Source organism: Oncorhynchus mykiss, chromosome 1 (assembly GCF_013265735.2).
Source record: "Oncorhynchus mykiss isolate Arlee chromosome 1, USDA_OmykA_1.1, whole genome shotgun sequence".
NCBI classification, from domain to species: domain Eukaryota; kingdom Metazoa; phylum Chordata; class Actinopteri; order Salmoniformes; family Salmonidae; genus Oncorhynchus; species Oncorhynchus mykiss.
The window spans coordinates 46135583-46161634 of record NC_048565.1 but is presented as its reverse complement, the minus strand read 5'-3'; the positions used below and the strand labels follow the sequence as shown (position 1 = coordinate 46161634).

The 26052-nt window shown below is 41.8% G+C and overlaps 1 protein-coding gene across 2 annotated transcripts; it reads right to left on the bottom strand.

Annotated features, from left to right (window-relative positions):
* Positions 1-2112: 2112 nt before the first annotated feature.
* Positions 2113-19629, bottom strand: wt-t1a (Wilms' tumor suppressor 1a). 2 transcript variants are annotated; one of them, NM_001124294.1, is given in 9 exon segments: positions 2951-3410; positions 3412-3533; positions 3879-3962; positions 4198-4287; positions 4405-4549; positions 6615-6714; positions 13259-13361; positions 14301-14417; positions 18856-19614. In NM_001124294.1, coding segments are annotated over 8 exon segments (1161 nt in total). In that variant the 5' UTR covers positions 19256-19614; the 3' UTR covers positions 2951-3410.
* Positions 19630-26052: the final 6423 nt, after the last annotated feature.

The following is a 26052-nucleotide window of genomic DNA, read 5'->3' as shown; positions in this document are numbered from 1 at the left end:
TAAAGAAGCAATAAAACTGGCCTTTTTTAGACTAGTTGTGTATCTGGAGCATCAGCATTTGTGGGTTCGACTACAGGCTCAAAATGGCCAGAAATAAAGCACTGCCGAAGTCGATGCCTCTCCTTGTTCGGGCGGTGCTCGGCAATCGACGTCACCGGTCTTCTAGCCATCATTGATCTATGTTTCATTTTCCATTGGTTTTGTCTGGTCTTCTTACACACCTGGTTCCAATCCCATTCATTAATTGTTGTGTATTTAACCATCTGTTTCCCCTCATGTCCTTGTCAGAGATTGTTTATTGTTATGTTCATGTTTTATGGATTAGTGTGCGACGGGGTTTTTGTACCCACATTTATTTTACTATGGACTTTGGTTTTGAAGTTTATGTTTTAAGTTATTAAAATACTCCATTTATACCAAGTTGAATTCTCCTGCGCTTGACTTCCCTGCCACCTACATACGACGTGACAAGCACTTTCTTCTGAAACTCGTCAGTCTATTCTTGTTCTGAGAAATGAAGGCTATTCCATGCGAGAAATTGCCAAGAAACTCAAAATCTCGTACAACGCTGTGTACTACTCCCTTCGCAGAACAGCGCAAACTGGCTCTAACCAGAATAGAAAGAGGAGTGGGAGGCCCCGGTGCACAACTGAGCAAGAAGACAAGTACATTAGAGTGTCTAGTTTGAGAAACAGACGCCTCACAAGTCCTCAAAAACACCAGTCTCAACATCAACAGTGAAGAGTCGAATCTGGGATGCTGGCCTTCTAGGCAGAGTTGCAAAGAAAAATCCATATCTCAGACTGGCCAATAAAAAGAAAAGATTAAGATGGGCAATAGAACACAGACATTGGACAGAGAAACTCTGCCTAGAAGGCCAGCATCCCGGAGTCTTCTCTTCACTGTTGACGTTGAGACTGGTGTTTTGTGGGTACTATTTAATGAAGCTACCAGTTGAGAACTTGTGAGGTTCTCAAACTAGACACTCTAATGTACTTTTCCTCTTGCTCAGTTGTGCACCGGGGCCTCCCACTCCTCTTTCTATTCTGGTTAGAAACAGTTTGCCCTGTTCTGTGAAGGGAGTAGTACACAGCATTGTATGAGATCTTCAGTTTCTTGGCAATTTCTCGCTTGGAATAACCTTAATTTCTCAGAACAAGAATAGACTGATGAGTTTCAGAAGAAAGTGCTTTGTTTCTGGCCATTTTGAGCCTGTATTCGAACCCACAAATGCTGATGCTCCAGATACTCAACTAATCTAAAGAAGGCCCGTTTTATTGCTTCTTTAATCAGGACAACAGTTTTCAGCTGTGCTAACATAATTGCAAAAGGGTTTTCTAATGATCAATTAGCCTTTTAAAATGATTAGCTAACACAACGTGCCATTGGAACACAGGAGTGATGGTTGCTGATAATGGGCCTCTGTACGCCTATGTAGATATTCCATAAAAAATCGTTACCAGCTACAATAGTTATTTACAACATTTAATGTTATTTGATGTTATTTTAATGGACAAAAAAAAAAAATCTTTCTAAAACAAGGAAATTGTAAGTGACACAAAACATTTATATATTTAGGTTAAAAAAAATGAAGAGTACAGATTATTATGTTGGACAATATACAAATGTTTCTGAGAAAGGCCATTTGAAAAATACAATTTTATTCAGTAAATGTATTGGTTTCTTTTCATTTAGATGAAAAATGAAAATGAAATTATTAAAGGTTATTTGTTTATGTAAAAATCGAAAAGTACCAATTTTAAGGTTGTGTCAATACATTTGGGGGTGAAGTCGCAAGACATTTTTGTTGGATAAAAATGGGGTCCGGGCAGAATAACTGCGGTCCCCGCTGAAAAAGTTAGAATTCCACGGCCTTAAAGTTTTATAACTAACTGTGATTCATTTTGAAATTGTACCAAGCTTTTTGTTTGTTGTTTGCACAGAGACAGTGCATTTACGTGGACTTCGAACGATAAAAAAAAACTCACAACTTAAAGTGGATATTTTTTTCTTGTTTGAAAAACAACAATAGTGGATTAAAAGTGTATTTTTTTCTAAGTGCAGGGAGACTGCACCGCTTAATTAAGATGAATAGTCCCAAGGAACAGTGAGTTTGAGAGAAAACACGTTTATTTTTTATCTGCGTCTCCTGTTTCACTCAGAAGTCAAGGAATTTGAAAAGAATCTGCTCAGAGATAAAGAAAGCAGCGGATGTTAGCTACAGTCAAGAGTTGTATTTTGTTATCATAACTATTTTTATTCGGAGACCGGGCCAGTATAAGCCTCCTCTGGTAACTTGTGTCAGGTGACTTACAAGGGGTCATGACCTGGTCAGGTTACGCTCTGGTCAGTGGGTCTCAGGAGCGCGGTTGATCAGCCCTGTTAGTGAAGGCAAAAGTAACTCAACACTGGCCCCTGAGCCAACACAGCTGCCCAGGCAGTTTGCACACTACGAGGGGGCTTTAATACAGAACGCAATGGGAAAAAATAACAACAACAACAACAGAATCAGTATATATACTGTATAAAAACAGTAAGAACAATACAGTTTCAACAGATGGGAACAGACTGTAATGTATTTATAATACACTTCAGAGAAAAAAACCAGATTGTTTTATGACATGAAATACACACTTAAAAAAGCATTTCCTGGATCTATCGAAGTAGGTCTAGTCTAAACTATAATACTTAAGTCACATTTTCCATGGCAAGAATATGAATGCAATCCATGGTCCAGTATGATTATTTACCTCATTTAATGTGACAACTTCTTGGCCACATAGCCAGTGTGCCCGATACATATTTGTTTAAACTCACAGCCCCAAAATCCACTGTCAAAGTGAAACAATATTTACAGACAACATCACAGACAAAAGCGTACATGGTGTAGTTTTCTGTTTCAACCACCCGGTGCAGATCAAATCAAAAACACAGGGATGTGGACTGAACAATAGCGATGATGAAGATACTGTTGGACCAAAGTCCCCCTTTCCAGAAGTCCCCCTTTCCAGAAGTCCCCCTTTCCAGAAATCCCCCTTTCCAGAAATCATTCCAGTGAAGGATTTAAATTCACAAAAGTATGATCAAATAAATTAGTCTGTAATACTTCAACTGAGAAATGGGCACACAAGTTATACACATCTATAGAACACTGACAAGCGATAGAAACTGTTTGGTTTCCTCATTAAATATATCTTACTAAAATAACCCTCTGAATCAGAGTGTATGAACAGAGGACTGTCCCTAGGTGGCACTGTTTGGAGAACTGTCTGTTGGTGAGGCTGTACAGTAACATGCAGATGAACAATGTTGTCGGCCTCCTGCTCTGCTGCTGCTCCCCCGTGCGAGCTGGAGGATTCAGTCTCATGTAGGGAGGATGTTTGAGAGCAGTGAGGCTGGCTAAGTTCTGGCTCAGATGGCCAGCTGGAGCTTGGTCAGGTTCCTCTGGTGCATGTTGTGGTGACGAACCAGCTCATCGGACCTGGCAAACTTCTTCTGACAGTTGGGCCATCTGCAGTTGAACGGCTTCTCACCTAGGAGAGTGAGTGGGAGAGAGAGAGAGAGAGAGAGAGAGAGAGAGAGAGAGAGAGAGAGAGAGCGCTGTCAGGGAGTATTGTGGTTTAAACCTAACTGAAGGGGAGGAAGAGATGAATGAATTGCCTATGATCATTTTCGATCACTTTCAGTAACAGGTCATTTGTTACAATGAACTGACTTAACCTATTTTCATCCAGTATGATAACAGACCGTAGATTAGTTGAAATACTAAACCACCAAAGCCTTGAGACGTTACCTACCGACTGTTCATGAAAAAGTGAAGTAACTAGCTAAGTAATAAGCAGAATGTGGAAAAATCAAAGTTTACGCACTTGTTTTACCTGTATGAGTCCGGGTGTGGGTCTTAAGGTGGTCAGACCGTGAGAACTTTCTCTGACACGTCTCGCACTGGAACGGTTTAACCCCTAGGCACACGCACACATACACACACACACACACACACACAGAGAGAGAGACAGAGTAGAGCAGAGGCCAGGGGAGAAGCCATTCCAAAGGGAGCACGAGCTACAGCGTTCTATTTACAATACAGAGGGCAGAGAGATGGAGGGAGCTCGAGCAGAGAAGCTGAAAAGAGGGAAAAGGAACCAGAAAAAAAGAAGCAGTGGGAGAGAGAGAGAGAGAGAGAGAGAGAGGGCAAACCTGTGTGTCTTCGCTGGTGTCTCTTCAGCTGGTCGGACCTGGAGAACCTTCGTCCACAGTCGGTGAAGTCACACTGGTAGGGCTTCTCGCCTGGAGCGAGGGCCCAGGGGAACACAGAGAGGGCTTTGGTACAGCAAGACCTGAATCCCTGATACACTGGTATGTTAGTCTCATGAGCGCTTGATCTATGGCTGCCCTGGCACTTACCTGTGTGTTTTCTGCTGTGCATCTGCAGGTGGGACAGCTTGAAGTATCGTTTGTTGCAGCCAGGATATGTGCACATGAACGGCCTCTTCTCACTGGTCTCTGAGCGAACAATGGCAGGGGCGATACCTGGCACCCGTCGGACATCCTGTGAAAGGGTGCGCACGCACACACACACACACACACACACACACACACACACACACACACACACACACACACACACACACACACACACAGTGAGCCATGATACAGGTTTAGAACCACGACATATCGTACGAAGAGATAATAGTAACTAAGCTACCCACTAGTCTATTGCAGCAAAATGTAACTCAAAAATAATAACCAATTTTTTTTTAAAGGCAGAAGAAGTGTAATTACCTTGCCAAGGGGGGCTTCATTATACTGGAATTAGCCGTAAAATGATTGGTCAAATTTACTCCATGCCACTGATTTACTCTCTAAAGTAGTTAGTCACAGACGTTAGGCAGACCCCATCTCAGTTGTCCGTGCCCCCCTGTGCTCACCTCTCTCCCCCCTCCCTCCCTCCCCTCCCTCCCAGACCCTGATACCCATCTGCTGTCCATTAGCAGGCGCTTAGTGTAATGGGCTCTGTGGGCACACTGGCGCTCTAATAAATAGCGTTAGCAGCCTATTGATAAGCAAATAACTTCAGTGTTTTATGACACTACCGTATGCCTGACTTGTCTAGACGCCCCACTTCACGGAGGGAGCAAAGCCAATGATGGCAATGTCAAATGGAAAGCTTTCTGAGCACCAAGTGTCCACGTACAACTTGAACATGACTTTCAAAAAATATACACTGAGTACACCAAACATTAGGAACACCTTCCTAATGTTGAGTTGCACCTCTTTTTGCCCTCTGAACAGCCTCAATTTGTCTGGGCATGGACTCTACAAGGTGTCGAAAGCGTTCCACATGGATGCTGGCCCATGTTGGCTCCCAAGGTTCCCACAGTTTGTGTCAAGTTGGTTTGATGGCCTTTGGGTGGTGGACCATTCCTGAAACACACGGGAAACTGCTGAGCGTGAAAAACCCAGCAGCGTTGCAGTTCATGTCACAGGTGCGGCTGGCGCCTACTACCACACGCCGTTCAAAGACACGTAAATCTTTTGTCTCGCCCATTCACCCTCTGAATGGCCCACATACACAATCCATGTCTCAATTGTCTCGAGGCTTAAAACGTCTTTATCCTGTCTCCTCCCCTTCATCTACACTGATTGATGTGGATTTAACAAGTGACATCAATAAAGGGTAGTAGATTCACCTGGTCGCTCCATGTCATGGAAAGAGAAGGTGTTCTTAACGTTTTTGTACACTCAGTGTACTTTTGCACACTTATGTGATTAAGCATACTTATGCGATTCATTTTGTGAATGAGGTTTTACTGAATTCATTTCACTTGAGAACAATGAGAAGGGAGAAAGAGACGGATGTAGTACCAAAATTCCCATTTTTCAACGGGAATAGGTCTGGAGAATCTCTGCTCTCTCTGTGCTTTAAAGCTGCTGACGGACATTAATGAAGAGCTAATGATTTATTAACATGGGCCTGTGTAAGGAACCTGTGGCTTTATTGCTAATGGATTTCTTGAAAGTGATTCCTCGTCCCTTTTCATCCTGAGATGCCTTTTAAATGTCTCAACTGTTCTGGCAGAGGACTGCTTCCTCTCGCATAGTCTGCTCATTGCGTCAGGCTATTAACTCTCTCTCTCTCTCTCTCTCTCTCTCTCTCTCTCTCTCTCTCTCTCTCTCTCTCTCTCTCCCGCTCTCCCTCTCGCTCTCCCTCTCTCCCTCCTGTACTGTATCTCTCTAGTCTCTCCCACCTCCTCCTCTTCTGCCAGCACCCGTGCAGTGCCTGGAGCTCGGGAGTAGAGGATGACCTTGTGCTGGCATTTAGGGAGTGTGTGTGTGTGTGTGTGTGTGTGTGTGTGTGTGTGTGTGTGTGTGTGTGTGTGTGTGTGTGTGTGTGTGTGTGCGTGTGTGCGTGTGTGTGTGTGTGTGTGTATATGTGTGTACATGTGTGTATGTACATGTGTGTGTGTACATGTGTGTTCATGCAAGAAAGTGTTGGTCTGTGCGCCACGTCCCGACCTTGGCCCTGATCACATAAGCAAAGATGTGTATGGAGAGAGGAATCAGAGTGTGTGACCTGGATGCGAACTCAGAAGCCGTGAGAGGACAGAACTGACCTGAATGCCTCTGAATACTCCGTGGGTGTGGATGCGGTACTGGGTGCTGCAGCTATACACCATGGGATTGCTGGGGTCACTCTCATAGCCCGTAGCATGGCTGTCCACAGAGAGAAAGACACAAGAGCATTTTTAGTGAGGAAATATGTGACCGTTTCCTATTTTGTCTGCCAAATTACAATTCACATAAAAAGCTGTTCAAGACCATTCAGCAGTTTTAAGAGCGGACTGAGTGAAAGGCATGAAAATGTAGGATGAATTGTGGGATGTATTGTAGGATGAATCGTGGGATGAATGGCTATTGTCTTCCACGCCGTTAAATGTACTGTAAAATGTTGCCGTAAACGGCCCACTCCTGAAATATAGGGGAAAGTTGTTAAGAAAGGGTCTCCCACTCGTAAATGAACGTTGTCGTTTAAGTGTTTCCCGCTCTTATCTATGTAAGCCAGTTCAGCAAAGTTGCATTGGCATTGTATTTCAATAGCATGCACAGCAGGTAAAAGCTCCCAATAAATAAACGCAGCAGAATCACCAGCTATAACTTGTCTTGACATAGGGGCAAATTGCTCTACGGGTCACAGTGCAGTATATTCACCTAAAGCATCCAAAGTGGAACTCGGAGGAAAGACTAATGGTTAACTTCCTGTCATTCCCAGATTTATTCATACGGCTAGGCGGTAAACTGGCCTCTCTCTCTAACCCTGGATTAACACAAATTCAAGCTGCATACTAACTTATTTTTCTTCCATAAATAAGGGCCTGTTTTAGTAAATCAAAGAGCAACTGGTTAACACCGCAAGACGTTCTGCCAAAACGTGTTGTCACCCACACACTACTCTCAATCAAATAGACGTACAGGATAAGGACATACAGTAGCACAAAAGGACAATGACCCATTGTAGTATATGTAGAAATAACAAACACAGGTCAGGTATTGTGTGCTATCCATCCATTGTGTACTAACCTACTTATTTTATGAGGTAAAAAAACAAACAAAAAACTATTCAATTTAGAAATGGCAATTTTAGCTGAACACTTATTAATCCCTCAAAAGACGAAGGTAGCCCCCCCCGAAAGTATTCATTCAAGTTGGTTCAGTTACACACACTGCAGCTATTTCAAGGCAGCTAAGGGTCACATCTAGTTTCATAATAACCAGATGGCAATACCGTTATATTATTAGTCTTACAAAACTGTCCGTCATTTTTGTATTTCATGGAAGGAGGGGGTTGTATCCTGTACAGTTAAATTATGAATAGATGGTTGAGAAGGCATAAGGCTGTAATTGTCTCTACTCTTTCCAAGGATAGCCGGAGTCGGGACAGTGCAAGCTGCATGCTGCAATAAATCTCCTCACAGTTCATTCATTCACTCATTCACTGTGGAGCTAAACACCTCAAGCTCACGTTAATGTATGCATCCAGGGCCTGGGGAGAGAGACAGGGCCTGGGGAGAGAGACGGGGGAGTGGTGGCGTTTATCTGGAAGAGGCACATTGCATACTTTGGCGTGAGTCCCTGGAGATGAGACTCCAAGTCTGATTTTCCACAGCCTAAGCACCAGAGTCCCTCTCATTTAGCAGCAGATTAATCATTCAGTCACCCCGGCCTTTGCTGGCTTTTTCGGGGAGGTGGTGGAAGGGTCAGACCCTCCCCTCCAGTCTAACTGAGCCCTGGCTCTGTAACCCTGGCTGGAGAATCCCAGGGGGAAAGCCATCCCATTGTGTACTGATCCACTTCCACTACTCCCCAGTGCAGGGCCCTTCCCCTCCATTACATGTCCCACTGTGGTCAAGGCTAATGCCCTGCACGGGAAAATTATAGCAGGATACATTTCACAGGAAGGTACAAAACAGAGAAGCTAATTTAACCTGCCCACGATACCTGGCGAAAACAGAAAGAGAGGAGGTTCGGGAGGAGATGGAAAGGGAGTTGGAAAAAGAGGGCCACTAAAAATGACAAGAAAGCAAGAAGGCAAGAGGATATTTTCATTACAGCACTAAAACAGGAGAAAAAGTGATGTTTCCCCCTCAACTAGAAATAGCCCTCTGAAACGATCCTAGACTCACTATCATGTCACCTTTAACATATCAGGGTCACACACAGGCATGGAAAACATCCGAAATCACCATTTCAGGCACAACCCGAACTTGCTAAGGTAAAACAACAAGCAACCCGTATGCGACTTCTGTGATATGAGGTCTTTTCTCCTTTCCAATCACCTCAGTGAGAAATGACAGGGCCCCTGTGGAGTCCCACTCTGCCGCAAAATCAAATACCTCAGCAATGCCTGTGAGTGGTCAAACGTGTGATTTAATGAAGGCCCCCCCCCCTTGGCACAACTTACGGGGTAAATTGAGCTTAGGGCCAGGGTAAGCATTGGGACTCATTTCTAAACTCTTTGTAAAAACAAAATAATACACTTTTAACAATAGGTCAGGCCCAGGTGTAACATCATATCCCAGTGATAATGCCTTGGGGGAAAAAAGCACTTCAATTGTGGCCTAGCCCTAGAGGGGGGCGCACCCAACTGAGGATGGCATTTTTCATCATTTCAACATGACTAATCACACAAATGCGAGGTGTCTTCAAAATTCTATGCATATTATGCATAAAACTGACTAAATATAATCATCATTTGTATGGGGTAGATTGATTAGCCATTTGCTCAACTTGCCCCTACACCAAAGCAACCATTTTGACTATTAGCCCACACAGCTACTAGGATGCACTTTAATGCTAGGTTTAAGACCTCATATTATAGCTGACAGAGACCCCAACTGTCTTACAACGATCTACTTTGGTTTAGATACAAGCATCTTGAAACCTATAACACAATACATTAATTGAACTCTGTTTTATTTTTACCTCACTTGCTTACCACTTTTTTCATGTGGTTTATTCCTTCACAGACTCCATAAAATTATGACCTCTTCCTAAATATTTGGTCACATGATTAATTTTGTGTATGGTTTTCTAAAAACAAGTGGTGGCTCAACTAACCCTTTGGCACGACTTACCCCAACAGTGCTCAGAAGAGTTTGACTTTTTAGGCTGTAGTTTTTTAGTTCAAATCAATTCAGCAATTTGGATGACAGAAAGTGTCACAGTTCAGTCTTGAGGGTTAAAGGAAGAAGAAGGGTGTGCCCATTGTTAGTACACTGCAGTGGCAACCCGTCATTCAGGGTAGGTGGGGCAGAGCCTGTTTTGAGCCCCACATCATTGGCAAAAAATGGGGTGGGGCTTGCCTGTTTTGCATGTTATTTTGGCATTAATACGTGTCACATATCAGTTTGCAAACAATGTAAAAATATATTTATATATCATTGAGTTACTAAAGCTGCACACAAACATGGTCTCTTTTTTTTTCTTGAATGATGCAGCTCCAAAATGCAGGTGTTTCAGCCCAGCTCAGTGCTTTCTATGGTGGTGGTGGGGCAAGCCAGCAGGAAATACGGAGCAGTGTGCCATGATTGGCTCAGTGTTCTGTCACTCATGGGGAAACTACGTCACTGCGAAGTCTAAGGGGAGACCTCGAAAATTTGAGCCCTTTGGGCTCTAACATAGAGATACATTAGAAGTGCCCATCCAAGAAGGCTCAAGGTCATTGGCCACAGATATAATGATGTAACATCAAGTTATAGGTACAGTAGCTGATCATGTCAACATCATACTTTCAAAATCTTAGCTAGCAGTCATCATCATCAATCAAGTCAACAATCTACTGGCAAATCCTTTTCAATCCTTGTCATTTGAAGATAAATAATGAAGAGAAATTATAGATAAAGCATATCGGTGCTCATCGGCCATCGGACATAAACATTACACATCAAGTTGGAAATCATAAATTCAACAATGAGTGGTATGGAAGGAAGTGACTACAGCAAAAGGTGAGTCCCAAAAACGTATTTTTTGCTGCTGCATAAATTATGTAATATGCCAGGGAGATATGTATACTGTAGCTAAGAAAGTACTACTAAGTGTATGCTGTGTAGTAAGATGTTAGTAGCCCATGTGCCTCACCCTAATAATTTAATAATCTTGATTTTGCCTACTGTTCTGACTTGGTGTTGCACGTGTACATGTAGCCTATAGCCTGTTTTAGAGAAATGTAATCATTGAATATTGTAAGAGCATTCATTGTCTGCTTATATGGCCCCTTTATTTATCCTGCGGTTCTGACTTGGTGTACAGGGAGAATACTGCAAGAACGGCCTATGTTCTGAATTCTGTCACTGTACATTTCAAAAGTGCTAAACAAATAGTTAAATTGACAACATCCGTCCTAGCTCGCTCATTGATGTCTTAATCGAAATTACGGATTGCCTCTAATCCGCTCGTCTTTCCCTTATGTCATAGTTTGTACATCTCAATTGTCAGTAGAAACCACAGTTGTTTAAACAAGTCCGCCTATGTTTTTTTTAAAGACAGTAAATGAGGCTGAATTAACTGTTTCATTGCCAGACAAGGCTCCGTTGATAGCCGGGTGTAGCAGTGGTAAGGTGTTGGGACTGCTGTTGGGATAGCTTTATGTAGGCCACTACACAACAGTTTTTGGGCACCGTTTGTCACCGTTCTAGTGCAATTAATGTATTGTGTTGTGTTGTGTGGTGGCTTTGCTGGCATGCATAATTAAAAAATATTTTTGCACCACCAAGATTTACATGCTAAAATTGCCACTGGTACACTGTGAACTTTCTCTAAACCATTACTGTACAATTTAGGTAAAGTCTTCAATGACAAGTTCTATACCTACCTAAGATGTAATATCTTGATAAAATAACCAAATGTTTGGTTATTTTGATTTAAGGTGTTTTTTGGGGGGGGAGGACACCAGTCTTCATCCTCTACACCAGCGCTTCCCAAAGAAACCTTGTTCCTAGCTTGTTTTTACTTAATGTACTTCCAAATCATTAGAAAGTGCATAACTGCAGTCTCACTGTATAAATACAGAGCTGTTGGTACCAGGAATTTGATTAGAGAGCGGTTTTGATTTGAGTATTCCCAGCCCCTTCCCTTCCCCAACAGATATCAGCTGGATATCAGGAGGAGCAGAACCTGAAGAAAGGGCTTCCAGACCATGTCTAACACACTCCCATTATCTACTATCCTCTTATTTTGAATCTTTATGTTCCCTTGAGCTGAAAACAAAATGTTAAAGCTATTCGAGGAATGCAAGCTAATTTTGTGCCGTCTCAAGACCAGTGAGTTAACAGCAGTGGTGTTTTTTACTTAAGTAAAAATATTTTAAAGTACTACTTAATTAAGTCGTTTTTTGGGGTATCTGTACTTTACTTTACTATTCATATTTTTTTACAACTTTGACTTTTACTCCACTACATTCCTAAAGATAATAATGTACTTCTTACTCCATACATTTTCCCTGACACCCAAAAGTACTTGTTACATTTCGAATGCTTATCAGGGCAGGAAAATGGTCCAATTCACACACATCAAGAGAACATCTCTGGTCATCTCTACTGCCTCTTATCTGGCAGACTCACGAAACACAAATGCTTTGTTTGTAAATTATGTCTGCGTATTAGAGTGTGCCTATCCGTAAAATAATACAACAAGAAAATTGTGCCTTCTGGTTTGCTTGATATAGTGAATCTGAAATTATTTATACATTTACTTTTACTTTCGATACTTAAATATATTTGCGCAAGTACATTTACTTTTGATACGTAAGTAAATTTAAAAACCAAATACATTTAGACTTTTACTCAAGTCGTATTTTACTGGGTGACTTTCACTTTTACTTGAGTCATTTTCTCTTTTAAGGTATCTTTACTTTTACTCAAGTATGACAATTGGGTACTTTTTCTACAACTTTTTAACAGTTGTGCGAGGTTACAATGGGGTTCTCTCCACTCAGAGGACAGTGAGCTACTTTTTTTAGGAAGAATTCAACATTGGTCTAAGACTGGAAAGCAGTAGTGGATTACACTGTTTATCTTGGCCTGCTGAGCACTGCTTCTGTCTTGACAACTGGTAGGAGTTTATCTAGACATGGTCCTCATCCATACCATCTACTTGAAGTATTTTTTTTCCGCAAGACAACTAACTTTCAACGTAAACACAACACGGTAAATGTGCTTTTATATTATACTATTCTTTGTCAAGAAGGACTGCGGTGGATTTAGTCCAATGGAAGGTTTTGAGAGTACAAAGTCGACAAAATGGCTTTATTTTGATAATTTCCTGACTGAAAATCAGGATGTTCTCCTTCTGTCCAACTTCCTTTCCCTGTTACTTTACTTCCTCTAGCCACTGGGCGTGCTCAATGGCAGCGTGACATTTTAGAACCACAATGCTGATGATTGTTGTCTTAGCAGACAATCTGGCTGAGGGCAGCACAACCTTGGCCAGATTAGGACTACTACGCAGGTGAACATCCTGTACAGATTGTCCTTAGAGCATCCTAGCTACCTTTAACAAGACGATAGTCACTACAAACAGGATTCCTTAGTAAGATTTCTGCCTGTCAGCCTGCTGCTTTGTGGCAATAGATGACAGGTGAGTGGTAGGCCTATTTGACTGGGGCTCATGGGACTGATAAGGATGGGGCTAAGGCGAGTGGCAGGGATGTGATGTCAGGTAAGAACAAGTGAAGCTACTGTAGTGGAGAGGCTCCAGCGCCTACCTGTTGTAAGGGTTCCTTAGCAGTAGTGCTTGGCTGCCTGCACAGCTGTCTGATGGGGTGTGACATCCATACACGGGTGGAGGGACAGGATACTGCTGCTCACCTACACAAACAGACAAAGGAAACCGTTACTGTTCATCTCAATGATCCCCCACCAACTAACATGACAGATTGAGAATTTAAACAGTGTCATGGGACAGTCCTAAGGATAAAAGACAGCTTCACGACTACACTGGAAGTGAGTTCCCCAATCCTTTATTTCTCTCGACGACCCAGACGCACGGCTATGAGAGAGTAACAACAGTAAACATTTTTGTCTGACGGTTCATTTTCTGTGCGCGAACAATCAAGATGTTTCAATTGAAGCACTTTGCCGTTCTACGATTGACGTGGGTATGGGTCAAAGAAAGAAGAGCCACATTAGCTATAAAGCTTTCAGGGAACTCATCTCTGAACGAATGGATCCTTCTCTTAGAAAAACTATCCTGAAATGGAAATTGTGAAAGAAACCTGTGACCTGTGGCCCGAATGTACACAGCACTTATACAAACAAGAGGCTCTTCTTTGAAGCCGTAAAGCACACTGAATCTTTTTGCTTTTTCAAAGCGCAAATGAAGGATCTCTGCTTTGGCTCTGCCTCCACATATTGTGAATTGGTCCCAGGGCAGTTCTAAACATTCCAACAATCTTGTATCGCTGTTTCCTACAGTTATCATTTCCATGAAGAGAGTCTGAAATTTACAACATCACAGATATAAAATTAACAACACACGTTCAGCCGTTTACTAACAGGAGGGCCATGGATGAAGAAAAGGAAAATGAAAAACCCAAGATGGTAGTGATTTAGGACACTGACGTGAAGGTCACTGTAAGACTTAACCTCGCAGTGACTTTAAGATGGAGGCCACTCCCTAGGCGAGGAGTATGGAGTTCACAATACACGTGTTTACACACATATATACTTTAATACTCGCTCGCTCACAAACACACACACACACACACAAACAAGCAGGAATCTAGGTGAGAATATTGTGCTGTTTACCCATACTGGTCTGCTGAGCGAGGGAGTCTTCATGTTTAAAGGAGTGGTTGGGGAACTGGGAGGAGTGGTGTGTGGGAGTGTGACCGTAATTAGTGGTACCATCGAAAGCACTGTAACCTGTAAAGACAAAGAAGAGCAGTTTAGAAAAACTAAATGAATAATATCAAGGTTTTTCAGACCATGGAAAGTACGTAAAAACGTGTTTGCATGTGAAAAGTTACTTTATAAATTCTGATTTAGCTCATCCGTTAACATTCAGAACCATAACCCTTTGTACTGAATGGGTAGGTAAATTACCTTCCTCCTCCCTCCTCAAACTCCAGTTGCCCCTGCGTTGGGGTGAGAGTGAAAGCGTCCGGAGTGAAAACAAACTGTGGCAGGACACTGGAGGGCTGACACCAGGTTCAAGGCTTAATCATGTCTATGTCTGACCCAGGGTGCAGCACCAGTTCATTAATCACACACCAACCAACGCCGACGCCAGTAAGTGCACACCACAGCCACTTTCACCAGCGCCCCAGCAGGGTTTACTCAAAACTCATTAAAGAGCTCTATTTGTCTTCCTCTCATCTCTGTCTTGACAGTGGAGAGGAGGACAGGAATGATCCCCATTACAGTAGGCTTACATAGGGCTGGGTAGCCTCCTGGGCTGGTCTGGGACACAAGGGGGCATAGTGAAGGGCACTGCCCAGGGAGTTTGTGTGGTAGTGTCCTCACCTTAAACCAGTCTGCTTTACGCACTGCAGTAGAGAGGGATGTGAAGAAAACCAAATGCACCTACGAAGTGACCAGAATTTTCTGCCATATACAGTGCCTTTGGAAAGTATTCAGACTCCTTGACTTTTTCCACATGTTGTTACGTTACAGCCTAATTGTAAAATTGATTAATTATATAAAAATCCTCAGCAATCTACACACAATACCCAATAATGGTAACGTAAAAAACAGAAATACCTTGTTTACATAAGTATTCAGATCCTTTGCTATGAGATTCAAAAATTGAGCTCAGGTGCATCCTGTTTCCATTGATCATCCTTGAGATGTTTCTACAACTTGATTAGAGTCCACCTGTGGTAAATTCAATTGCTAGGACATGATTTGTAAAGGCACATACATATCTATATAATTTCCCACAGTTGACAGTGCATGTCAGAGCAAAAACCAAGCCATGAGGTAGAAGTAATTGTCCGAAGAGCTCCGAGACAACATTGTGTCAAGACACAGATCTGGGGAAGGGTACCAAAACATTTCTGCAGCATTGAAGGTCCCTAAGAACACAGTGGTCGCCATCATTCTTAAATGGATGAAGTTTGGAACCACCAAGACTCTTCCCAGAGTTGGCTGTCCGACCAAACTGAGCAATCGGGTGACAAGGGTCTTGGTCAGGGAGGTGACCAATGTTCACTCTGACAGAGCTCCAGAGTTTGTCTGTGGAGATGGGAGAACCTTCCAGAAGGACAACCATCTCTGCAGCACTCCACCAATCAGGCCTGACAGCCCGCTTGGAGTTTGCCAAAAGGAATCTAAAAGACTCTCAGACCATGTGAAACAAGATTCTCTGGTCTGATGAAACTAAGCTTGAACTCTTTGGCCTGAATGCCAAGCATCACATCTGGAGGAAACCTTGCACTATCCCTATGGTGAAGCATGGTGGTGGCAGCATCATGCTGTGGGGATGTTTTTCAGCGGCAGGGACTGGGAGACTGGCTTCGGGACCAGCCCTGAATATCCTTGAGTGACCAAGCCAGAGCCCGGACTTGAACGCGATCTAACATCTCTGGAGAGACCTGAAAATAGCTGTGCAGCAACGTTCCTCATCCAACCTGACAGAGCTTGAGAGGATCTGCAGAGAATAATGGGAGAAACTCCCCAAATACAGGTGTGCCAAGCTTGTAGAATCATACCCAAGTAAAGTACTGAGTAAAGGGTCTGAATACTTATGTAAATGTTCTATTTAAGTTTTTTATTTTTAATAAATTAGCAAACATTTCTAAAAACCTGTTTTTGCTTTGTCATTATGGGGTATTGTGTGTAGATTGATGAGGGGGAAAAACGATTTAATCCATTGTAGAATAAGGCTGTAATGTAACAGAACGTGGAAAAAGTCAAGGGGTCTGAATACTTTCCGAATGCACTGCGTATATCTTCTAAAATATAATGCGTTGCACATTAAATGTAATAATTTATTTGATGGTCTGCTTATTACTTTTGCCGAAAAGATGATGAATCATTCACAAGCCATTTATTATAAGGACAAAGTACTCAAATGTAAATCACTGAACCACGGCCTTATGCGTATTACTTACAGTATAGTATCAATGTAATAATAAATTATAAAGAGTTTTTACTGACTCCCAAAGAGTTCAAATATTACAGATTTGTGAATTGTCAACCGGTAACCCAATTGATCAATAGTCAGATACTATCTAATTCTATAAATTAGTGCCTTCATCAATAAAAAACTAATATCACAGTGACTGTATAGATATTAATCAACTTCGGAATTCCATCTATATTTTCCCAGTAGTTGTAGTTCAATACGTGTCTTTTTTTATTGTTCGTTTTGAAAAAGCGGGTCAAGAAGTAGCCTACAAATCTTGTATAAGTTATTACAGAATTTCCGTGTATTAAAAATGTCAACCAGTATGGTAAACCAAGGGAAGTCAACTATAAAACTGTGTGACCGTTGGAATATCAGAATGATACTTAGAAACAACACGTTAATTAAAAATACTATACAGAACAAAAAGGGTTCTGAAGGGTAATATAACCCATTGAAGGGTAATACAAATATTTGCAGTTTTAAATATTTTTTTACAAGGAAAGTCCCTACTATAATACCTTAACTAGACTATTCTCTTTTCCTCAGCTTCCATTCAAGTAAACTTCCCACACACACACACACACACACACACACACACACACATTTTAATGGCACAGACACTACTGCACACAAAATACCTGTCCTCACACTAACTCGTTTTGACTTTCAAGTTTCGTATTTTAAATGTAAACACAGCATGACTACAGTGGATATTCCCTCAGTGACCATCATTGTCTTAGTATCTAGTGAAAGTGACCCGCATGAGTCTGAGCCATGCTTGTTTGCACTGCCTGGCCAGGCACAGAAGGGGTGTGATAAGTGGGTTGAAGGTTGGACGAGCCCTTTGAAACTGATGTTATTTCTAATTAATCCTCCGTTAAAAGTGCAGACTGATTACATTTGGTGTGTGAACATTGGTGACCCCCAACAGCCCTAAAAAGAAATCCCAGAGCTTGATTATAAATAGCTCGGGTCAAAGTGTAAACCGAGGCATAATAATCTATTTTTTTTCTCTTGGAAATCAGAAGCCAAGTATATGTCACACTCACAATTGGTCAGCTTCAGATACACTTTTATTGATTTAAGGAACACTACTGAGATGAGTTCATGTCATAATACAAATAAAAAAAGAATGACCTTTTCTGTCATCACTGAGCCATTTCCCCTTCATTTGTAACACATTAGCACACTCTTCTATAGCCTATTCAGTGGCCTAATGCCATGGCTAATTAATGGTTCAGCATAATACTGAACGTTCAGTAGCTATGTATATTAACCTCTCGCAGGACTCTTAAACATTTGAATTTGAGATTCAGTTGTAAAAAAAACAACAACAACACAAGTCCACAATAAAGGCAACGTTTCTTTAGTATACTCTAATGTTTAAGAGTCCTGCGGTTGTATGAGGATTGGCAACTGTATGATCAGCTGAACTACAACACAGCTACTGCTATTAGAATTTCAGAGATCAAATTGTACATCCATTCGTGATGAAAATAATCTATTCTGTTCGAAATAACACTTTGTGAATAGGGCACATTCATTTAGAAGCAATGTCAGTGATGAATAATATCATTCGTTATGAAATTGACTCACTGCAGTGGAATATACTACTAGTAAATAATTTAAACAGTACTAAGTTCAGTGAGCGGCACTAAACAATATTTTTTATATATATATGTATGCAACGCACTAATTATAAACTCACTAAATCAATAATACGTTTGTGAAAATTGTGATAAGGTAATAAAGAAAAGAGCATAGCAAATGCAGAGATTTTCTCAATTGGAAACTCATGTCAACACATTTTCATTGAATTGTGCTGACGATAAGATCAGTGAGTATCACTGACACACTATACAATAGCATAACAAAACACAAGTTTCCTTGAAATTACAAATGCATTTACTGTTCATGGGACCTTTTTCTCCAGGTGTATCTATTAATCATTTGTTTGTTTATTGATCGTGAACTACAGACAAATGTACATCACTAGAGTCAGCAAAAAAAGTGTAGGCAGGGAATATAGTGAAATCATAAGAAAAGCATAAATTCGCAAAATTATACAGGACTAGAAACGTAACTCCTTAAAACTACTTTGAACAAAACGGAACAAATCCATTCTTTCTGAGAATTACAATATCGTATTTAACCTAATATCAAGTCTTTGTGCAACCACAGTAACGCTTCACTCCACTAATCTCCAGAAGAGATGATTATGGTTCATCTTACCCTGGTTCCTGGAGGGGGGCTGGGTGTCCATACAGTTGGTCAGGTAGGGTGCGTTGCTGAACATCCTTGGCTGGCTTGGTGGGGGCTGGCTGGGTGGAGGGGGAGCCCCGAAGGCCCCGTACCTGCAGGCCCCTGTGCCAGTGAACTGGCCGGAGAAGTGCACAGTGAAGGCGCTCAGGCCGCAGTGGGGGTCCTCATGGGGGTCTCCAGAGCTCCAGCTGGGCTCCTGCTTGATGAAGGGGTGGGGCGCCAGCGAGCTGTAGGGGGTGCCAGTGTGGAAGTCCAGTACGGGGCCCCACTGAGGAGCACTGCTGACGGGCAGGGTACAATTCCCGTTCCCCCCTGACAAGGATGGCACCGGGGGCAGCAGGGCATTGAGATCACGCACATCTGAGCCCATCTCTGGCGGAGCAACCGCACCCTGAAACCAGTCTGTCCAAAACCCCGACAGGGTCGCTCGGAAAATGGACCTAAGTCTTCTTCGGCGTTCTGATGTACCCGGCTCCTGGTTCTGTGGAAGTTCACGCCCAACAAAGCCTCATTGTAACATAGGAAAACGGCAATCTTTGTATCTAGGGAAACAGAGACAGTTGCCCCCAAACGAAGGTGAAACAATGGTGTTTCTTTTGTTGTGTGCTGCGGTGGACAGAGAGAGGTGCTGTCTGGAGGTCCAGCCTGGGGAGTGTTCTCTCAGCTCGGTGAATGGAGGAGAAAAAGTGGGAAGGGAGGAGAGGAGGAGAGGAGTAGCCCTCTATTCCTTTACTCATGCGTCTGTTTTCTTTAGAGCCCACAGAGCTCAAATAGAGACCTAGTGAGGAGGCTGGAGGAGGAGCCAAGGCCAATGAGCAAGAGGGATGAGAAGCTGGCTTCATTTCATTGACAGTATGGCTCCTCAGCCCCTCACTCTAAACACCTCTCTATGTACGCTCACACCATGCAGTAAGTCTAAATGGGCCTGTTTGTGTGATTTGGGGTATTTTATTAGGATCCCTAGTAGCTGTTGTGAAAGCAGCAGCTACTCTTCCTGGGGTCCACAAAAAAAACATGAAACATGACATAATGCAGAACATTAATAGACAAGAACAGCTCAAGGACAGAGCTACATACATGTAAAACATGAAACATAGCCTACATACACACAGAATATCTAGGTCAAACAGGGGAGAGGCATCGTGACATGAGGTGTTGCTTTATCTGTTTTTTTGGAACCGGGTTTGCTGTCTACTTGATCAGCGTGTGTGTATGGATGAATGCGCATGTGTGTGTGTGTGTGTGTGTGTGCGTGCGTGCGTGCGTGCCTGCGTGCGCGTGTGAGAAAGTGAGCGAGAGAGTGAGAGAGTGAGTGATTGAGAGAGAGTTCCACTTAAATTGAAATAGTTTGGTGGATTTAGAAATAAGATGAGTGTACCTTCACTATATTCCTTCCGCAGCACGTGCAAATAAGTTGTGAGTACCAATACCACTGCTTGATTTGTCTTGAACAGGATTATTCACTGAATCTTTGGATGTTGCCAAAAAAAGTTAGATTTGGAATTATTATACATACTGTTTGTTTAACTTATTCCTGGGGCGGCCTCTATCTATTAATCAGCTTTACCAACCAATAGAACATATGTGTGATGTTGACACATAGCCTATTTAATAGTACTGCATAAAGAACAACAAAATGTAGGCAGTGCTTTCGAAATAACAACATAATCTCACATCTCACATTGTTGGTCATTTAAACTGGAACATACACTTAAATGAGTTACATTCTGGTTGACGCAATGAAATCAGCGTCTCTTTCTCATGTAGTGCGACGTGATGAGGATGTTTTCTTGGTTCGGTGAGTTGGATATACATTATGTGTTGCTCATGCCTTGTCACTGCACGTAGCCTAGGTTGTATATCATGAATGCAATTAAAAGCCCTCTATTTACGAACAGAAAATGTACCTGAACACGACATATAAACGATGGAGTGACATTCTCGTCTCTTGAAATGATACCATAGCCTGAATATGTGTTGACATTGATTAAATAAGCGGCTCATTCAAAGTAACACAATTCGTTTTTCGATATAGGTGCCTTTGTCAATTATTTTCTGATTGGCATATTTAAGTTTCAAGTTTTAATGTCATATGCACAAGTGCAGTCAAATGCCTTTCTTGCAAACTCAAAGAAAGGCATTTCACTGTACTTGTGTGCACGTTACATTTCAACTTGAAACTGAATTGTTTTGACTAAATGTATTCCGATAATCCCTGTATTTTTTCTTAATTCGTTCACTGTATTTCTAAACATTATAGGAACCTCTGTCTATCGAACCAGTTGAATTTAGCTCAATGGCTAAAAGTTCATCCAAGTAGAAAAATAATACTAATAGCCTACTGATACTAAAACTACTACCAATAAAGCACTATTACATGATATTGTTCTATTCTATTATCTGTGTATTAATAATTACAAACTATGCTTCTAATTTGTAGTAGGCCTACACTTATATTAGTAATGTTTTATCGATGATGAAGTACATTTTCTAGACATGGGTTATTTGCATAAATTCTTTCAAAAAAGGATTGTGACCCTGAGACCAAAATAGACTGTTAATACATCCTTGATTATGAATACATTTCAAATGATCTTCCAGTGTAAATTACGTGTTATGGCGCTATGACAAGGCAACACATTGAAATGCATTATTTATTAGTTATATATATTTTTATTAAACATTTAAATATTCTGAAAGACAAAACAAGTAGGCCTAGCCTACCTCTCTACTTTCAATCCATAAATACATTTTGCGCATTCGGAAAGACTCCAACATCTTCTCTATGCTCCCACTGTAACAGCGATAGGATTTGGAAGGCTATTTAATTAGGCTGTCCTACCAATGTTACCATGCATCTGATGATGGCAGCCGCTGTGGTAGGGAACTAGACAAAACTTCACAAGATGATTAATGTGTCTCTAGCATACTTCAGCACGGATAATTCCGTTTCGAATAGAGAATAGTCTATATGGCCAGGTCTTATCTTCTTATAGCCTACTAAAAAGGGGCCGCGCAAAACCCATCCACAGGTTGCAAAATTAACTCTAAAAGCGGCAATGGGTCCGTTTGGAAAAATGTCTCTCTTTTGTATAAAAGTGGTGTGTGTAGGACCTCCCGAGTGGTGCAGCGGTCTAAGGCATGGCATCGCAGTGTTGCCGCATTACAACCGGCGGTGACCGGGAGTCCAATAGGGTGGCACACAATTGACCCAGCGTTGTCTGTTTTAGGGCCTGCAGGCTGACTGCGGTTTTCAGTTGAATGGTGTTTCTTCCCAACAAATTGGCGCAGCTGGCTTCTGGGTTTAAGCGAGCGGGTGTTAATAAGCGCGGCTTGGCGGGTCATGTTTCCGGGGGACGCATGACTCTACCTTCCCCTCTCTGGAGCCGGTTGGGGAGTTGCTGCGACGAGACAAAATTACAATTGGATCTTAATTGGATATCACGAAATTGCGGAAAAAAGGTGGGTAAAAATTGCAACAAAAAAGTGTTGTGTGGCTGAACTGAAAACTTTGACTCCGTAGTGCACTTTGTGATACAAGCACAACATTTGGCACAGAGCAGCTATACAGTAGCCTATCATTCTGCAGCGATACACTATCCCATCTGGTTTGCGCTTATTGGGACTATCATTTGTTTTTCAACAGGACAATGACCCAAAACACACCTCCAGGCTGTGTATGGGCTATTTGACCAAGAAGGAGAGTGATGGAGTGCTGCATCAGATGACCTGGCCTCCACAATTGTCTGACCTCAACCCAATTGAGATGATTTGGGATGAGTTGGACCGCGGAGTGAATGAAAAGCAGCCAACAAGTGCTCAGCACATGTGGGAACTCCTTCAAGACTGTTGGAAAAGCATTTTTTATTATTTTTTATTATTTTATTTAACCTTTATATAACTAGGCAAGTCAGCATGGATTCCAGGTGACTACCTCATGAAGCTGGTTGAGAAAATGCCAAGAGTTTGCAAAGCTGTCATTAAGGCAAAGGACTGATCATGTCAACATCATACTTTCAAAATCTTAGCTAGCAGTCATCATCATGAATCAAGTCGACAATTTACTGGAAAATCATTTTTAATCCTTCTCATATGAAGAGAAATAACGAAGAGAAATGATAGATAAAACGTATTGGTGCTCATCGGCCATTGGCCATTGGCCATAAACATTACATAACAAGTTGGAAATCGTAAATTCAACAACGAGTGGTTTGGAAGGAATCAGTGAGAGTGGCTGTGTGGTCCCAAATCTGGGATGAAGGGGCTTGTTTCCAAGTTTAAAATGATAAACATTCAACATTGGCCATGCTGTCAATGAAGCATGATTTGTGCTGTGCTCAAAACAACTGTTAACTAGGAACTGCGAAGACGTGACTTCAGCGAGTTCAAGACAACTGGGAAGTCAGGAAATAACACGCTCCGACTGGGAAAATAGGTTTTGAAAGGTCATCCAACTAGGAATTGTAAATCCAGCCTTTTTTCTAGAGCTACGACCTGAAGATCAATGACGTCATCATGATTCAATCTTGTTTTTTTCCGGAGTTCCCAGTTGTCTTGATAGCACCATAAATCCAGAGAATACCAGGCTTTGATGACAAAAGTTGCCCACGAAGGACTGCCGCGCCACCTTCCTGTTCAAGTGAGCACAACAAGGTGAGTCCAAAATGTATTGTATGCTGCTGCATAAATGTTGTAATATGCCAGGGAGATATGTATCCTGTAGCTAAGAAAGTAATACTACGTGTATGTTGTGTAGTAAGATGTTAGGAGCCCACATGCCTCACCCTAATAATTTGCTATATTTACCTCTCTTCATTTCACCTACTATTCTGACTTGGTGGTGCACATGTAGCCTATAGCCTGTTTTAGAGAAATGTAATCATCGAATATTGTAAGAACTTTCATTGTCTGCTTACATGCCCCCTTTATTTATCCTTCGGTTCTGACTTGGTGTACAGGGAGAACACTGTAAGAACGTCCCATGTTCTGAATTCTGTCGCCTTACATTTCATAAGTGCTAAACTAAACAAATAGTTATATTGACAGCGTCCGTCCTAGCTCGCTCATTAATGTCTTAATCGGAATTACAGATTGCCTCTAATCCGCTTCTCGTCCCCTAATGCCATAGTTTGTACATCTCAATTGTCATTAGAAACCACATTTGTTTAACCAAGTCAGACATATCAGCTATGTTTTTTTGAAAGGCAATAAATGAGGCTCAATGAACTGTTGCTGCCAGACAAGGCTCCGCTGATAGTCAAGTGTAGCAGGGGTTTGATGTTAGGACTGCTGTTGGGACAGCTTTATGTATGCCCTAACAGTTTGTGGGCACCGCTTGTCACCGCTATAGTGCAATTGATGTATTGTGTTGTGTTGTGTCGTGGCAGATGAGCTCATTTTGCCTATATCGGTGGCCATTTTAGGTGGTACTGGTACATGTATGTCAGATTAGCTCAATCGACAATTTCTCAGCCTCTGAGTATCACAGAAATCCAACACTTTGAATGAATACCAGAAAAATGTCCATGAAAAGTGGCTATGGATCAAATTTATCAAAATAACTTTTCAAAACATGAAAACCATACAAAAACATTTATTTTCAAACATCCAACTTGCTATAAATGTCATTTTATTTCTAATATATGCTTATTTTGGGGGCATTAAACCATTTATTTGTGTTATAAAAAGTTTTTAAAATAAAAAGTGTTATTGCTTGACAGACAGTGTCAATTTGCAGCCATTACCAATTATGACCTCCGCTGACGCTTTTATGATAAAATATGTAGGCGCTTTTATAGTTAAGAAGACAGCGGCCATATTATGGGGCAAACCATCCCGACCCCCGAGAGCAACGAAAATACACTTTCTGCAACGATGAGTGATCGTGACCCCGACCCTATCTCGGCTAGTTAAGAATTTCAGGAATTGTACATTTCAGGAAAGTTAAATGGATGCATTTTAAGTCCCAGAGGAATGATCAGATCCTTGTCTATAATATGCGTTGTAAACCAGCAAAGTGAAAAAGTGGATACAGAAAGTAATGACTTGTAAGGACATCACATTAACTTTTGCCAAATCACGCACATTCAGCTTCAACAAAAATAGTAGGCTACTTTCCCTTCTGTGACAGTGCACCAACTCCCCTTTTCAACCCCGTCTCTGCTGTAATCCAATCCAAGATGTTTAGTAAGGGAGAGAATAGGAATCCACTAGTGGCCATCTTCACCTGGGAGTGAAGCCTATTCTGTACGCCCACAAACAAGGACGCTTGCCCATATAAACAAACACACACGCTGTGTTCCTCACTCATCATAACTCCCAACAAGCAGTGTCCAACTGTAAAACAAGGCAGAGACCCAGGAATCTGTCAGGCCCCGTGTCTGTATGGTTGGTATTCCTCAGTGAGTTTACTGAGCTCAGTAATAAATAGCCGGGGTGACCCAGCTTTAGCCTGCTGGAGGCTGGGGGACAGAGCAGAATGCTGGATCAGAGTTCCATCAAAACACACAGCAACACACAGAGAGAAAACTAAACACAGCATAGTGTTTGTGTGGTTAGAGTTAGTGACTCACTGCTTTTCCTAGAAAAACAGAGATTTTTGTGAAAAGTGCTTATAGCATAGAAAACATTGGAAACAAGGCCTGTCTGAGAGTGATGGTAGGCTAGCGCATGAAATGGATTTGAACAATGCTGGATGTATGTTTTGCAAAAAAAAATTGCAAAAACTGAGATTAGGCGTGCAGTCGTGATAGCTAAATCAGCCGTTGCTGGAACAACAACTTTGGGAGAAACTAAGCATGTTAATGAAGAAACATATTTATAAAGAAACATATGTTTGGTAATGTTACCAATAGACCCATGGCTGGTTCTAGGCAGGAAATGAACGTTACATTGTCAAGAAGGGGCCATTAAATGTTTTCACGCGAGGTGGGGGAGCCCCCCCAACCAAATTTTGCTTAGGGTCCCCAAAAGGCTAGCGCCGGCCCTGAATAGACCCCAATGTGTTGTTGCATTTAATCACAAATATTTTATGTAGTCCTTGTTTTTGATCTATCTCCACTGCTTCCGATCTTGCCAACCCCTCAGTGCTCATGGCAACACTGACACAAACAGTAGACATGAATGAAAGTGAACTCAAAATGGCCACCATCTCTGTTTACATGGAAA

Bases quoted from the DNA above. Each gene is read 5' to 3' on its own strand.
- wt-t1a (XM_021581733.2), bottom strand. From the start codon at position 19,255: ATGGGCTCAGATGTGCGTGATCTCAATGCCCTGCTGCCCCCGGTGCCA. The intron at 13,362-14,300 runs GTAAACAGCACA...CTGTTTGTGTAG, and splicing joins CGCTCAGCAGACCAGTATGG to GTGAGCAGCAGTATCCTGTC. The intron at 4,288-4,404 runs GTAAGTGCCAGG...CCCTCGCTCCAG, and splicing joins GCACAGCAGAAAACACACAG to GCGAGAAGCCCTACCAGTGT.